This window comes from Vicia villosa, unplaced genomic scaffold, assembly GCF_029867415.1.
Source record: "Vicia villosa cultivar HV-30 ecotype Madison, WI unplaced genomic scaffold, Vvil1.0 ctg.001069F_1_1, whole genome shotgun sequence".
In the NCBI taxonomy this organism is placed as follows: domain Eukaryota; kingdom Viridiplantae; phylum Streptophyta; class Magnoliopsida; order Fabales; family Fabaceae; genus Vicia; species Vicia villosa.
In genome coordinates, this window is record NW_026705470.1 from 308,142 (window position 1) to 325,417 (window position 17,276).

General features: G+C 36.5%; 1 protein-coding gene across 1 annotated transcript; it reads left to right on the forward strand.

Annotated features, from left to right (window-relative positions):
• The first annotated feature begins 9,110 nt into the window (after positions 1 to 9,110).
• LOC131633095 (putative F-box protein At5g15660) lies at positions 9,111 to 10,343 on the forward strand. The gene has a single exon (XM_058903812.1). It carries the CDS (start codon positions 9,111 to 9,113, stop codon positions 10,341 to 10,343), a length of 1,233 nt encoding a protein of 410 aa, XP_058759795.1.
• Positions 10,344 to 17,276: the final 6,933 nt, after the last annotated feature.

Below are 17,276 nucleotides of genomic sequence, written 5' to 3' on the forward strand. Positions count from 1 at the left end.
CTTCTGACAGATGGTTCTTCAGAGATGCTTAGATTCTCCAGAGAAGCTGATACTTGATCTTCAGATTCTTTGCTTCTGAGAAGCTCTGCTTCTGATGCGTTGCTTCTTGGCTCAACAACTTCTGATATATCAATATCACAATCTGCAAAATTATCAAACTGCTTTGGTTTTTCAGAACCAAGCTTATCATCAAACCTAATATTGATTGATTCTTCTACAATCAATGTTTCAGTATTGTATACTTTGTAGCCTTTTGAGCGTTCAGAATATCCAAGAAGGAAACATTTTTGTGCTTTGGAATCAAACTTACCAAGATGATCTTTAGTGTTCAGAATAAAGCATACACATCCAAAAGGATGGAAATATGAAATGTTGGGCTTTATATTCTTCCACAATTCATAAGGAGTCTTATTTAGAATAGGTCTGATAGAGATTCTATTCTGAATATAGCATGTAGTGTTTATTGCTTCTGCCCAGAAATGCTTAGCCATATTGGTTTCATTGATCATGGTTCTGGCCATTTCTTGCAGAGTCCTATTCTTTCGTTCTACAACTCCATTTTGCTGTGGAGTTCTAGGACAAGAGAAATCATGGGCAATACCATTTTCTTTGAAGAAATCTTCAAAGGATCTGTTCTCAAATTCACCACCATGATCACTTCTGACCTTTATGATCTTACACTCTTTTTCAGATTGAATCTGAATGCAGAAATCAAAGAACACTGAATGAGACTCATCCTTGTGTTTCAAGAATTTTACCCACGTCCAGCGGCTATAATCATCTACGATGACTAATCCATATTTCTTCCCTCTGACAGATGCTGTTTTGACTGGGCCAAACAGATCAATGTGCAAGAGTTCTAATGGCCTTGAGGTAGAAACAACATTCTTGGACTTGAATGCAGGTTTGGAGAACTTGCCCTTCTGACATGCTTCACAAAGAGCATCTGATTTGAATTTCAGATTAGGGAGTCCTCTGACAAGATCCAGTTTGTTAATCTGAGAAATCTTTCTCAAACTAGCATGACCTAATCTTCTGTGCCAGACCCACTGCTCTTCAGAAACAGACATAAGACAAGTCACCTTCTGACTCATAAGATCTTGCAGATCTGTCTTATAAATGTTATTCTTCCTCTTGCCTGTAAATAGGATTGAGCCATCCTTCTGATTTACAGCCTTGCAAGACTTTTGATTAAAGATTATATCATAACCATTGTCACTCAATTGACTGATAGATAAGAGGTTATGTGTTAATCCTTCTACAAGAAGTACATTAGAAATGGAAGGAGAGTTACCAGACTTTATAGTTCCAGAGCCAATTATCTTGCCCTTCTGATCTCCTCCAAACTTGACTTCTCCTCCAGACTTAAGCACCAGGTCTTGGAACATAGACCTTCTTCCTGTCATGTGTCGTGAGCATCCAGAGTCCAGGTACCACGACATGTTGTGCTTTGTCCTTTTTGCAGCCAAGGATATCTGCAATAGGAATAATCTTATCCTTAGGTACCCACATTTTCTTGGGTCCTTTCTTGTTAGATTTTCTCAAGTTCTGATTGAACTTGGGTTTAACATTGTAAGCAATAGGAGGAACAGCATGATAATTTTTAATGTGAGTTTCATGATATTTCCTAGGTTGTGTCACATGCTTCTTAGTGTGTGTAATGTGAAAACTTTGAGCATGTGAAGTGTGCCTAATATCATGGGAGTGGCCATACTTGAACTGATCATACAATGGCTTGTATGTGATTTTCATTTCATCAACAGGTTCAAGTTTGTATGGGGTTTCACCCTCAAAACCAATGCCGACTCTTTTGTTTCCAGACACAGCATATATCATAGAAGCTAGCTGACTTCTGCCAATACTTCTAGATAAGAACTTCCTGAAACTTAAATCATATTCTTTCAGAATATGGTTTAGACTAGGAGTGGATTTTTCTGAATCAGAAGGAGATCCAACATTATTGGATAATTTTAAAAGTTTTTCTTTTAATTCAGAATTCTCCAACTCAAGCTTCTTTGTTTCAAATTCAAATAGCTTTTTCAGCTTTTTGTATTTGAGACTAATCTGAGACTTGAATTCCAGAAGTTCTGTTAGACCGGAAACTAACTCATCTCTAGTAAGTTCAGAAAATACCTCTTCAGAATCTGATTCTGATGTAGATTCTGATCCGTCATCTTCTGTCGCCATCAGCGCACAGTTAGCCTGCTCATCTTCAGAGTCTGAATCATCTTCTGACTCATCCCAGGTTGCCATAAGACCTTTCTTCTTATGAAACTTCTTCTTGGGATTTTCCTTCTGAAGTTTTGGACATTCATTCTTGAAGTGTCCAGGCTCATTGCATTCATAGCACATGACCTTCTTCTTGTCAAATCTTCTGTCATCAGAAGATTCTCCACGTTCAAATTTCTTTGAACTTCTGACGCCTCTGAACTTCCTTTGCTTGTTCTTCCAGAGTTGATTTAGCCTTCTGGAGATCAAGGACAGTTCATCTTCTTCTTCAGATTCTGATTCTTCAGGATCTTCTTCTCTAGCCTGAAAAGCGTTAGTGCATTTCTTGATATTGGATTTTAATGCAATAGACTTACCTTTCTTTTGAGGCTCGTTTGCATCCAGTTCAATTTCATGACTCCTCAGGGCACTGATCAGCTCTTCCAAAGAGACTTCATTTAGATTCTTCGCAATCTTAAATGCGGTCACCATAGGACCCCATCTTCTGGGTAAGCTTCTGATGATCTTCTTTACGTGATCAGCCTTGGTGTATCCCTTGTCAAGAACTCTCAATCCAGCAGTAAGAGTTTGAAATCTTGAAAACATCTTTTCAATGTCTTCATCATCCTCCATCTTGAAGGCTTCATACTTCTGGATTAAAGCGAGAGCTTTAGTCTCCTTGACTTGAGCATTTCCTTCATGAGTCATTTTCAAGGACTCATATATGTCATAGGCCGTTTCCCTGTTAGATATCTTCTCATACTCAGCATGAGAGATAGCATTCAGCAAAACAGTTCTGCATTTATGATGATTCCTGAAAAGCTTCTTCTGATCATCACTCATTTCTTGCCTTGTCAGCTTTACGCCACTGGCATTTACCGGATGTTTGTAACCATCCATCAGAAGATCCCATAGATCACCATCTAGACCAAGAAAGTAACTTTCCAGTTTATCTTTCCAGTATTCAAAGTTTTCACCATCAAATACCGGCGGTCTAGTATAACCATTGTTACCGTTGTGTTGCTCAGTAGAGCCAGACGTAGATGTAGACTTTGCAGTTTCATCAGCCATCTTTTACTGAAGCGTTTTTCTCTTCCTGAATCTTTTCTAAACACGGTTAAGTGCTTGCACCTTAGAACCGGCGCTCTGATGCCAATTGAAGGATAGAAAAACACTTAGAAAGGGGGGGGGGTTTGAATAAGTGTAGCTTTAAAAAACTTGACCGATAAAAATAAATTGCACAGTTATTTTTATCCTGGTTCGTTGTTAACTAAACTACTCCAGTCCACCCCCGCAGAGATGATTTACCTCAACTGAGGATTTAATCCACTAATCGCACGGATTACAATGGTTCTCCACTTAGTCAGCAACTAAGTCTTCCAGAGTCTTCTGATCACACACTGATCACTCCAGGAACAACTGCTTAGATACCCTCTAAGACTTTCTAGAGTATTCTGATCCACACGATCACTCTAGTTACAACCTGCTTAGATAACCTCTAAGACTTCCTAGAGTATTCTGATCCACACGATCACTCTAGTTCCTTACAACTTAATGTAATCAATTCTAAGAGTATTACAATTGCTTCTTAAAAGTTATAATCACAAACTGTGATATTTCTCTTAACGTTTAAGCTTAATCTCACTAATATATTACAACAGCAATGTAGTGAGCTTTGATGAAGATGAAGATTCTGAGCTTTGAATAGAACAGAGTTTCAGCAAGTTAATATGAGTTGTTTTGTTCAGAATCGTTAACCTTGCTTCTCATCAGAACTTCATATTTATAGGCGTTGGAGAAGATGACCGTTGAGTGCATTTAATGCTTTGCGTGTTCCGTACAGCATCGCATTTAATGTTATACGCTTTTGTCAACTACCTCGAGCCTTGTTCACGATGTGTCTACTGACGTTGCCTTTAATAGCTTTTAACGTTCCTTTTGTCAGTCAGCGTAGCTTGCCACTTGTACTTCCTTCTGATATGATGTTTGTGAATACAACGTTTGAATATCATCAGAGTCAAACAGCTTGGTGCAAAGCATCTTCTGATCTTCTGACCTTGAAGTGCTTCTGTGCGTGATACCATCAGAACTTCAGTGCTTCTGATCTCATGTTCTTCTGATGCTTCCATAGACCCATGTTCTGATTCTGCTTCGACCATCTTCTGATGTCTTGCCAGACCATGTTCTGATGTTGCATGCTGAACCCTTGAGACAAAGCTTCTGAGCGCTGAATTATGCATACTCTTTATATATTTCCTGAAAAGGAAATTGCATTGGATTAGAGTACCATATTATCTTAAGCAAAATTCATATTATTGTTATCATCAAAACTAAGATAATTGATCAGAACAAATCTTGTTCTAACAAAGTGAGCATGTGATCGAGGCAAAGAACACAATAGTAACAGCGCTTGATCTTCATCATCAATCTTCACATCAATATTTTCAAGATCAAGAATCAGCTTGTTGAACATATCCAACTGCTCAGCCAACACTTTGTCTTCAATCATCTTGAATGAATACAAAGCTTGCTTCACGTAGAGTCGATTTACCAGCGATTTGGTCATATACAAACTTTCAAGTTTCACCCATAACCCTGATGCCGTCGTCTCCTTTGATACCTGCCGGAGAACCTTATCACCAAGGCTCAACAAAATTGCGCTGTGTGCTTTCTCGATTATATTCGTCTTCTCCGCTGCCGTCAATTCTGCATTCATGGCTGCCTCTCCCTTCAACGCTTCCAAACAACCCTACTGAACCAGTAGGGCTTTCATCTTCAAGCGCCACAGACCAAAATCATTCACTCCGGTGAACTTTTCAATCTCATACTTTGTTGAAGGCATCTTCTCCATTCTCACCGCACCAATTTGTTGTGAATTCAATGCCACGAACAAAGTATAAAATAAGGGATGAATAAAGGACAAGGAAGAAGAGGAACACAAGATTGGTTATAACTGCTATTCTTTTACTTTCTCTTAAAACAAGATTACAAGTTTACAAGAATAACAAATAACCTCTCACCCCAAATTAGAATTTGCAGCTTAGCAATGATGAGAGACTAGTATGCTATTTATAATAAAACCTAACATACTAACTAATGGGCTTTTTCCACAAGGCCCATTACACAAGCCAACTTAATAAACAAGCTAACTTAACAAATTAGGGTTTAAACACTAAAACCTAATTTAACATGCTAACAACCCTAGCATCTTCGACACAAGCATGTGAACAACCTTCAACTTCATGCTTAACCTCGTCGAACCAAGAAGCTACCCTTCGGTCATACTAGAGTTCGATCCAATATCTCACACTTACTTTTTAAGTGGTGGATGAATTGGATGGATTTTGTCTTAATGGATTTAATTGTCACCCCTACTAATTTTTAATGATTTTTTTAAAACTCGCTTATATGACAAAAGACAAAATACATAATAACCAATAAGCAAATTAAATAGGTCCTAGTCTCCTAGGTCCTAAGTATTTATGAAAATAGTGTGAGTCGCTATGGGAGGAATACAATTTCTTAGGGTGCGTTTCTTTGATGGATTTAAATTACAATCTCATGAATGTTATTCCTTATAATGTTAATGACAACAATTTTATTCTCATCAGTTTGTTTGATAAAAATAATTCAGGTTTTAAGGAATATTTTTTAATTTTATTTTATTTATAATTTTAAATTTTTAAAAATATAAAATAATATGTTGAAATAATATGAAAGTGGATAGTTTGAGTTGGCTATTTTTTATTCCAATTAGAATATATAATTCCCACCATTTGACATGAGAATAAATAGTTAAAATTTCATAAATAATTTATATTCTTAGATATTATTTATTATAAGGCATTTTTTTCTTTTCCATCTAGTAAACAAATGAATAATTATTTTCAACTTCAAGTTCCCAGAAATTTTTTTCTAGCACCAAAACAAACACAAGAAAACAAATATTTTGATCGATGAGGATGACTTATTTATGGAGGATCAGCAAGTAGAAGAGATGTATGACACTTTTTGGGAGATATATAGTCTCAAAAGTAATTCTTGGAGAAAACTGGATGGAATCAATTTGCCTCTTCCTTGTCCATGTATTTCTCTGGTGAATTTAAATGAATTGTGCCATTGGTTGGTGTTCGAACTCAAAACTCAAATGTTGTCATTTGATTTTAGCACCGAGAAATTCTTAGCAAAAACCTTACCGTTAGATTCAAATGAGAAAAAAAATGTATCCTACAAAAGTTGATCGTGTTAAATGGGTATGTTGCTTCCATGAGTAGTAATTATTATGATAGGAATTGTTTTCACATATGGATTTTGGGTGAACTTGGTGTAAAGAAATCATGGACTAAACTCTATTGTCAGACCCTTGCCTTGTTTTAAGTCGATTCCTATTGGCGCGGGAAAGAAGAACGACATATATTTCGCACAAGGATATAATGAGCTATCACAATTTAATTTAAGTACCCAAAAATGTGAGAAACTTAGGATAAATATAGGTTATATTGTAATTTATAAGAAAGTCCTTGTTTCTATTCCCCACTTAGTGGGATAAGACTTTATTGTTGTTGTTGTTTTGTTGTTGTCATTCTTTCAATTAGTGGGATAAGACTTTATTGTTGTTGTCATTCTTTCAATTAGTGGGATAAGACTTTATTGTTGTTGTTATTGTTGTTGTTTTGTTGTTGTCCTTCTTTCGATAGAAATAATGAATAATTAATCGTTGTTGTTGTTGTGTAATCTCAAAGCATTCTGTATGAAATAATGGAATAAAAATTAATTGTATTTGTGTATTTTCACTTTATTTAGTTAATAAACGGTAGCTTTGAGACTAAAACAATTCACATTGTATTACACCTTTTTGTATATACAATGTGAAGTCAAATTTTCTTGGTTATTCATCACCATATCTTGCCAAACTTTTTAGAAATCAGCGGGTATTGTATGAAGTAGCTACTATCATATGCTTTTTATAATTGAAAATTGTATGAAGTAGCTACTATCATATGCTTCTTTTAATTGAAAATTGTATGAAGTAGCTACTATTAAGTAGTGTTCTTGAATCTAAATGTATTCTATTGTCTTTAGAACATGAAAAATTGAAAATACATCAAATTTCTTAATAACTCAGTTTGGTCAAAGTGGTGACAGTTAGAGGTCTAATTGAGGTCAACTGCATGTGAGGATTGCAAAATGTGAAAGTCAGTTGCAAGAAGGAATTGAATTGAACAAATGCCATAAGCATTTTTGTTCATCATCTTCAAACCTGATATGCTTTTGAGTTCAAACCACTTTTCACTTGTTTTATTTTCCTATTTGAGGGTAGTCCATCTTAATTTTCTCAAGCAGTTTTATCTATCTGTAGAGAAAATAAAGGCTTGATCCACATGTCATTTATAATTTTACATGTTTCTTCAATCGCACCAAATTTTATTTTATTTTGTTAAAATTTAATTCGGAAATACATATCTGAATATTTCTAAGGTTAATTTATATATATATATATATTTCCAAAGTCACATTTCTTCTTTCGTAAATCAAACATCCACCCTTATTTTTACATGTATTTTACTTTTTTTTCTTTTCTATTTAGTACTTTTACATTCAATTATTCACAATTTTTTTTTCTATTTTTCCTTACCATCATACTTTCTTTGACACTTTTTTAGACCATAATGCCGTTTTCATTTTGATTAACAAAAGCGCGTATCGGACGAGTACTTGCGTGTTTACAAAAAATTGTCACTAGTTTTTATATATCACTTGACATATAGCTACACTTGAAATGTATTTTTTTTTTTAAATATCATATATTGAAATATTCATTTTTATTGTGTGGATGAGATAGTTTAACTGGTAAGTGTTAATTGCGTTAAATGAGCATAATCGATTGATTTAGGGTTCAATTCCTGATAAAACAGTTGGTGGTAATATTCATAAATCAACAATCTTCTTAAAAAAAAGTATTCATCTCTATTATAAAAAAAAATCAATTATTTTATTTCATAAAGATTATCCATCTTTATTATAAATATAAAATGTTTAATGTTATATTAAATATGATGCAACCAATAACCAGAAAGTAATAACCAGAAAATATGTTTATAAAAGTAATAATTAACTTTTGAAAAATTAAAAGGAGTTTTTAAAATAATTTTTTTACGTATAAATTAATTACTTTGGAGCGGATGACATGTATTAAATAACCTTTTTTACACACCCATGTACAAAATATATACAGGTGAAAGAAATGGTTTGTGTTAAATATAAAATAAATACCCTTTGCACACAATTTCTTAATATATTTCTTATCAATTAAAGACATACAATTTCTTATAATTAAACAACAAATTTCTTATCAATTAAGCAAACGAATATTTTACATTTAAAAAAAAGTTTATATCAAAATTGAAAAAAAAAATATATACTAAAAATGGCGAGACATACAATATCTTATCAGTTAAGCAAACAAATTTCACATATAAAAAACAGTATATATCAAAAATGAAAAAGATTACTTTGGAACGGATGACATTTATTAAATAACCATACCCATATACAAAATGTATAAAGGTGAACTAAATGATTTTTTTTTATATATGAAATAAATAACCTTTGTACAGAATTTCTTGATATATTTCTTATTAACTAAAGATATACAATTTCTTATCAATTAAACAATCAATTTCTTATCAATTAAGCAAACAAATATTTTACATTTTAAAAAGAGTTTACACCATAATTGAAATATATATATACTAAAAATGATAAGGAATACAATTTCTTATCAATTAAGCAATTTCACATATAAAAAATAGTATATATCAAAAATGAAAAAAATTGGAAATATATTTCATGCGTAACAAATTTTTCAGTTTCAGTTTCTTGTCATTCTCTCAATTCATATCATGGTTGCCATGACATCTAGGAAAAAGGTTAGTAGTTCTCACATTCCATATGACCTCGCTTTATGTATACTTTCTAAATTGCCTCTTAAACCCCTAAAGCGATTCACATGTGTTCAAAAATCATGGTCTCTTTTATTTCAAAACTCTCAATTCATGAACATGTTCCACACAGATTTCTTCAAATCCAAAACTAATGAGGATTCTCAAAACACCTCGCTTCTCATACATTTTACAAATTTTGTAAAGGGTAAAATACCCATCGACGAGTTATTGTCTAAGCTTTCCAGTAATAGGTTTGAGGATATGGTTATAATAGATTGGCCACCTCCTTTTAAAGAGGATCATATATATATGGAAATGCTAGGTTCTTCCAGTGTTAATGGCATTATTTGTCTCTACCAAGATTATGGCCATGAATCACCAATTGTATTATGGAACCCTGCTACCACGGAATTCAAGGTCCTTCCTCCTAGCTTTCAAGTATATAATGAGAACATTGAGTTTAACCCTCCTCCTAGTGCATTTGGTTATGATTGTGTTACAGATGACTACAAAGTGCTTCGGAATGTTTTTTTACCTGAAGACTCTCCCTATGAATTTTCTAAAGGTCCGTGGTTGTTTTTGCCTGAGAAGGATAGTCCTTTTTGGGAGCTTTTAATGAATGACGATGACATGTTTTGGTTGGAGGTCGAGTCCAAATATATTTACGCCGACCCTTTTTGGGAGATATATAGCCTAAAAAATAACAATTGGAGGAAACTCAATGACATTGATATGCCATTGGTATCGGGTTCTCGAGTAAACTCAAATGAATTGTGTCATTTTTTGGGGTTTGAAGATAAAATGTTTTCATTTGACTTTAGCAATGAGAAGTTCATTCTAACAGTTTTACCCTCAGATTCAAATTTCGAGTTTCATAATAATTGCAAACACCTCCTGATAGTAAATGAGTCAGTTGTTTTCGCTTATGATGATTGCAAAAATAATTATCATATATGGATTTTGGGTAAACTTGGTGTAAAGGAATCATGGACTAAACTCTTAAATATAGGACATGTGAATGACCTTGGATATCCTATTGGAGCATGGAAGAACCACATATTCTTCTCCCATGGTCATAAGATAGTCCGGTATAATTTAAGTACCCAAAAATTTGAGAAATTTGAAATTTACGTATGGAAAGTTATAAGTTATAAGGAAGTTCTTCGTTCTATAGAAGGAATGAAAAATTAATTGTTATTGTAGTTTTATATCAAGACATTCCACCAAGTGGTTTAGGGATATGATTACCAAGTTTTGGATTTTATTATAAGATAAATGTTATCAAAATTGCTTTGTTAGTTTCCCCATTTTAATTGATTATCAAATATTGGTATTATTGTTTTTGTATACTTTGGAGTTCAAACCACTTAAACATGTTTTAATTTTCTCTTCTTCTGATTTTATCTTTACATTTTTATATGGTTCTTGAACCCTTGTCTTATTTCCCTTAATGTTTACTTTTTCTTCACCATGAATATGCATATCCAGTCAATTTTAGCAACCATAAATTTAACTCGAATAATATATTCATACCGGGAAGGAAATCTACAAATTCAAATGCTAATAATTAGTTGATTTAACATCCACATACACATTAGCTTTAAGGAAAGTATCATGGTGCACCGTGTCTACAGCCAAGCATAACAGAAAAAACATATTTAATATTCATATTCAACTTATGAACATTCTAAGTATGCATATCCAAACCATATTCAACCTAAACCGAAGATACATCTTCGAAAGCAACGTTTATTTTAACAATCAAAAGCAATATTAATTAATGCAAGCAATGTATAAGGAAAAACATGTTCATTATCAGAAATTACAGTTTATTTTGTTCATTTTGATGTTGAGACACAAAAAAGGCTATTTTGGGGTGGAAAACTTGATTGAGAGTTGATGGAGGTTTTTAAGGGTTTTGATAGAAAATTTGTCTTTGATCATGAAGAAGAAAACTATAAAAGGGTGTTGTCTTATATATTTTTCCGTTGACATTTCCGAAGATACGTCTCTAGAATTGTCACCAGTTAAATAAATGTGGTTCACTTGCCACACCCTTAATGTGTGTATAAAAATAATATATAATGGTGATTTCAGAGATGCATTTCTGAATTATTTTTTGACATAAATGGAGTATGGCTCACTTGGCTAACCTTTCATGTGAATATAGAATGCATCCGGAGAGGCATCTTCACAATATGGAAGGACAAATTCAAGTTTTCAGTTTATTCACTCTAACCTCATATTGGTAAACCATCCGCGTCTTAAACATTGTTATTTTATAAGACAATGAGGAAATGTATGATTAAAAATAATCAAAACATCACGTTTTAATCTCAAAAATCATGTCTCAATCTGGTTTAACTTTTTTTTTAAATAAGCAATTGATTACGATATCGCACTAGGGGTGCAACCCAAACGAACAAATTACAAATTCGGAAAGCAAATAAGCGGTGACTTGTACCACTCGTAAAAGGAAGAGAAGGAAGAGTTCAATTGTAATCTAGTTAGCCAACTCCACGAAAAAAACATTACATTGAAAACCACCGTGTCAAAACAATAGGATGCTTGATCGAAAACAATGGAATTACGCATAATCCAAACGCTCCAAATCAAAGCCATCCAAATCGTATTAATCTTCACCTTAGCGGCAACCCCCTTCGTCTTCTCTTGAATAGCATCAAACAATAAGAACTCTTCAAAGTTGAAAAGAACATCTTCCCCTATCCACCCATAGATCTTCTCCCACACCTTCAAGAAAACATTACAAGAAAAGAAAATATGAAGCAACGATTCCGGTTCATTCCCGCAAAAAACACACGACAAACAAGAGATATTATCCACTCCTCTATAAATCAAAGCATCAATAGTAGGGATCCTTGAAGTAAAGAATCTCCGCGCGAAGATTTGAATCCTTAACGAGAGCGACAAACTCCACACAATCTTCAGCCTTCCTAACACTTCGGGCTGCCAAGCACTACTCTTCCGGGCAGCAGTCAAGCACGCCGCTGATGCCACCGAAAACAACCCGTCAAGATTTGGAATCCACTCAAAACTATCCTCAGCACAACTGCTGAACCGGACAGCTACCAGCAGCAAGAGGAGTTGCTGCCACTCAGCACCTAGCGCAACGCTGGAAGCGACTAAGCGAGTCGTTTCCTCCGATCCAAAGATAACAATCAGACTCCAAACAGCATCTCCATCCAACCTGTTAACAACATCAGAAACAGAGACAAAAGTATTTGTTGAAACCAAGAAGAAATCCGGGAATAAGACTTGGAACGATTTGTCCCCCCACCACTTACTAGTCCAGAATAAAACATTCTTGCCGTTGCCCACAATGCAACGAATATGACTCGAGAAGCCGTCGTCTCCTAACTCCGACTTAATATCATTTGCTAGAACATCCCTCCACCACTTAGATTCTTTAGATTTGCCTCCTCATTCGACATAACCTTGCACCTTCAACTTCGGAACAACATATCTTGCTTCCAAAGACTTGCGCCAAATTGCATTATTGTCCGTAAGAATACTCCACTTCCATTTAAGGAGGAGAGCGTTGTTAATTTCACCCACATCTCTAATTCCGAGACCACCTTTATCCTTTGGTTTGCAAACCTTAGTCCAATTGACCCAATGGATACACCTAGAATCCTTGTTGCCTCCCCAAAGAAACTTACTAATGATTCCTCTAATTTCCTTTATAACCACGCCCGGAGCTTTGTAGAATGATAATAAGAATGTGGGTATAGCGTTAAGGACCGCATTGATGAGCGTCACTCTACCACCTACGGAGATAAATTTCCCTTTCCAAGAAGAGAGTCTACTCTTGATTTTGTTAACTACTCTCGTCCAAACTCTCCTCCTACTATGATTGTCGCCCACACTTATGCCAAGGAAAGTGAAGGGGACCGCACCCCTTTTACAACCAAGGAAGTGAGTAGCCGAGTTCAAGAACCACTCTCCAACATTTACCCCATACACGTTGCTTTTTGAGAAATTAATTTTCAAACCAGAGACCAATTCGAAACCTCTTAGCACTACTTTCAAACTCCAAAGGTTGTCACTAGTAGGCTCTCCGATGATAATGGTGTCATCCGCGAATTGTAAAATATCCACACTCTCCTCTTCCCCAAACGAAAACGGATGATAAACCCCCATGATCGCCGATTTCCTCACAAGAGCCGTTAGTCCTTCCATAGCTAAAACAAAGAGGAACAGAGAAATGGGATCTCCTTGTCTCAATCCCTTTTGAACCGGAAATTCTTTAGAAGGACTACCATTCACAAGCACGGACATAAAACTTTCGAACACACAAGCTTCCACCCACGATTGCCACTTCTCCCCGAACCCCATGGACCTTAACACAAATCTAAGATATGAAGGAGTGAAAAACACTTAGAAAGGGGGGGTTTGAATAAGTGTAGTCTTAAAAACTTGAACGATAAAAACAAATTGCACAGTTATTTTTATCCTGGTTCGTTGTTAACTAAACTACTCCAGTCCACCCCCACGGAGTGATTTACCTCACCTGAGGATTTAATCCACTAATCGCAACAGATTACAATGGTTTTCCACTTAGTCCGCGACTAAGTCTTCTAGAGTATCCTGATCACAACCTGATCACTCTAGGAACAAATGCTTAGACACAAGCTAAGACTTTCTAGAGTATCCTGACCACCACGTGATCACTCTAGTTACAACTGCTTAGACACAAGGTAAGACTTCCTAGAGTATACTGATCACACTTGATCACTCTAGTTACTTACAAATTAATGTAATCAATTCTAAGAGTATTACAAATGCTTCTGAAAAGCTATAATCACAACAGTGATATTTCTCTTAATGTTTAAGCTTAATCTCACTAATATATTACAACAGCAATGTAGTGAGCTTTGATGAAGATGAAGTTTGAGAGCTTTGATTTGAACAGCGTTTCAGCAAGTTAATTATCAGCAGATTCGGTAACCTTGCTTCTCATCAGAACTTCATATTTATAGGCACTTGAGAAGATGACCGTTGGGAGCATTTAATGCTTTGCGTATTCCGTACAGCATTGCATTTAATGTTTCACGCTTTTGTCAACTACCTCGAGCCTTGTTCACGCTGTGTCTACTGACGTTGCCTTTAATAGCTTCCAACGTTCCTTTTGTCAGTCAGCGTAGCCTGCCACCTGTACTTTCTTCTGATCTGATGTTTGTGTATACAACGTTTGAATATCATCAGAGTCAAACAGCTTGGTGCATAGCATCTTCTTGTCTTCTGACCTTGAAGTGCTTCTGAGTGTGATACCATGAGAACTTCAGTGCTTCTGCTTCTGAACTCAAGTTCTTCTGATGCTTCCATAGACCCATGTTCTGATTCTGCCTTGACCATCTTCTGATGTCTTGCCAGACCATGTTCTGATGTTGCATGCTGAACCTTCTGAGACAAAGCTTCTGAGCGCTGATTTGTGCATACTCTTTATATATTTCCTGAAAGGGAAATTGCAATGTATTAGAGTACCACATTATCTCACACAAAATTCATATCCTTGTTATCATCAAAACTAAGAATATTGATCAGAACAAATCTTGTTCTAACAAGATAGTCCCAAGAAACGGTATCGTAAGCCTTTTCAAAATCCACCTTAAGAAAAAAGCAACTCTTCTTGAATCTTCTTGTCCAATCAATTATTTCGTTCACCAACACTACACCGTCCATCATATTTCTTCCTGACACAAAGGCGGTTTGGTTAGGGGACACCAACTTACCGATCACCAACTTAATTCTAGCGGCCAACACTTTAACGACAATCTTGTAGAGACTCCCCACCAAGCAAATGGGGCGGTACTCGCTTAAGTTTTGGGGATTGTTTGATTTTGGAATAAGAGCAATGAAAGAAGATTTAATGGACTTCACTAACTTTCCTTTGGAGTGTAAATCCAAGAAAAATCTCATTAAATCTTCCTTAAGCAAACACCAAAACGACTTGAAGAACTCCAACGTGAAACCATCCGGCCCCGGACTCTTATTCCCATCACACGCCCATATAGCCTCCTTCACCTCCGCCTCAATGAACGGAGCTTCCAACAACTCCCTATCCAAAGTGGACAACTTGCCGAGACCTAAGTCAAGAGGAACCGGTCTCTCTCCCACTCCCTCTTTGAAGAAACCGCTAAAGAAATCGAAAACGCAGCTTTTTATGTCATTCGCATCCTCCAATCTCCCCCTATCGGACTCTAGATTACACAAAGAATTCCTCCCCTTTCTACATCTCAACGATCTATGGAAGAAACGAGAATTGCTATCCCATTCCGACAACCAAGTTTGCCTAGATTTTAGACGAAGCAAACCTTCCTTCTTGTTGAGATTCTCCCAAAAGACTTCCACCTCTTTGGCCCTTTTTTGAACCACATCATCCGGAACATTACCTGGTGAGCATCGCGGTGGCTCATGGTACAGAGAAGAACGATTACCCACCGGAAGAACAAAATTATCAACCTTGGTGCCCAAATTCATCACTTCCCTCATCTTCTTCCTCACCGCCTTAGAATTGGAGATTTTTTTGCACTGTTTGTCGAAGGAAAGAGCTGCATCTTGACCCACCCCTGAAACGTATTTTTTCCTTTCCAAACTCAGTGGCGCCTTTAGTTTGAGAGACAAACACGTTTCTTTTTCTTCAGACTTTGGATTACAAACTGAGTTTGGCCCAGTAGAGATAATAGGCCCAATACCATTTGTCTTACCCGAGAGTTTAAAATCCTCTTTGCCAATATTATTAATCAAAATGCCACCTGGTCCCACAAACTGTGCCACCTCATCCATAGCACAAAGGCTATTGTTGTCTTCAGTAGGACGTTCCACCGTTTTAGGAGAAAGGGATGAAAAGCTATCTGAACAGCTAATAGATGAACTTTTCAAAACAGATTTTTCCAAAACCATGCAATTGCAATTAATGCTCGCAGCACTCCCCCTGCGAACCTCTGTCTCTTTCATTACCTCGGCTGGAAAAGAGGAAGAGTCACCATCAGCCTTTGCCGTCGTTTGGGGAGCCGTGCCACAGAAAGACCTTCTCTTCTTCTCAGCCGCCACCGGTGCAAAGCTACTTTCCGACGACCATGAGCGCAACTCAGAATCACCGTATAGACTTTCTACTCCTGAGGAAACATCGTCACTATCCACCTTATTCATTGGTTCTTCTATAATCAACAGTTTAAACCAAGTACCATCCAGACACACCTCAACCTTGTTTCTGATAATATCCTTAGAACTAGTAAACACCATGAAGGAGAGAACGTCAAATCTGCTTGGAACAGAATCGAGGAAATCCCAGTTGGCAACAAAACCGATATCTGTAAGAAGAGCCTCAATGAATCTAGCATTCAAGACATGACTAGGAATACCAAACACAGACATCCATGTTGCTCTGAAACATTCGACGTCCGTTGGTCTCCACTCCCTTATTTCCTTGAACCACCTTTCAATCCATTCACCACCATCCTTCATCAGCACCTCCAGATCTCCGGGAACCAACTCCTCGAGCAAACAGAGATTCGGCCCTAGGGGGGTTGCACGAATAGAGAAGATACCTTCCTCCACCAGACTTTTGCTCACTCCGAAAGCGAAACCCGGTTTTCTAACAACTCCAACCTTAGCCTTCTCGAATTTCTTCGAATCTGCTTCCTCCGACTTAAAGAAGAAGGCTTTACAAGCCTCCTCACCGGCAGGTTGAACTCCTGAGTAGCAACCTTTAACAGCATCCACAAAGCTCTTTGAAGAGTTTGGACCTGCATTGTTGAATCCACCATGAACAGCCTTCGAACTCCCACCCTTGTGATTACCCCCCAGTGCCCTGAGTCCAACACCAGGATTAACCTTCAACTCAGCAGGCTTTCTTTTGAACATAGAAAGGTTAGCACTAATCTTCCTTCCTTCAAGCCATATATTATCAAGCTTAACCTCCAAAGTCCTCTCATCAGTAACACCCACAAACCTCACGAAGCTGTATCTGTGGCCCCTCCAATCGAGCTTCGGAGGAATGACTATCTCCTCAATCTCTCCTAACTCTTTGAATTCAAAGAAGAGGTCCTTAGCTCTCCAACGTACTCCAAAGTCGGTTACAAAGAACGTACACTTAACACC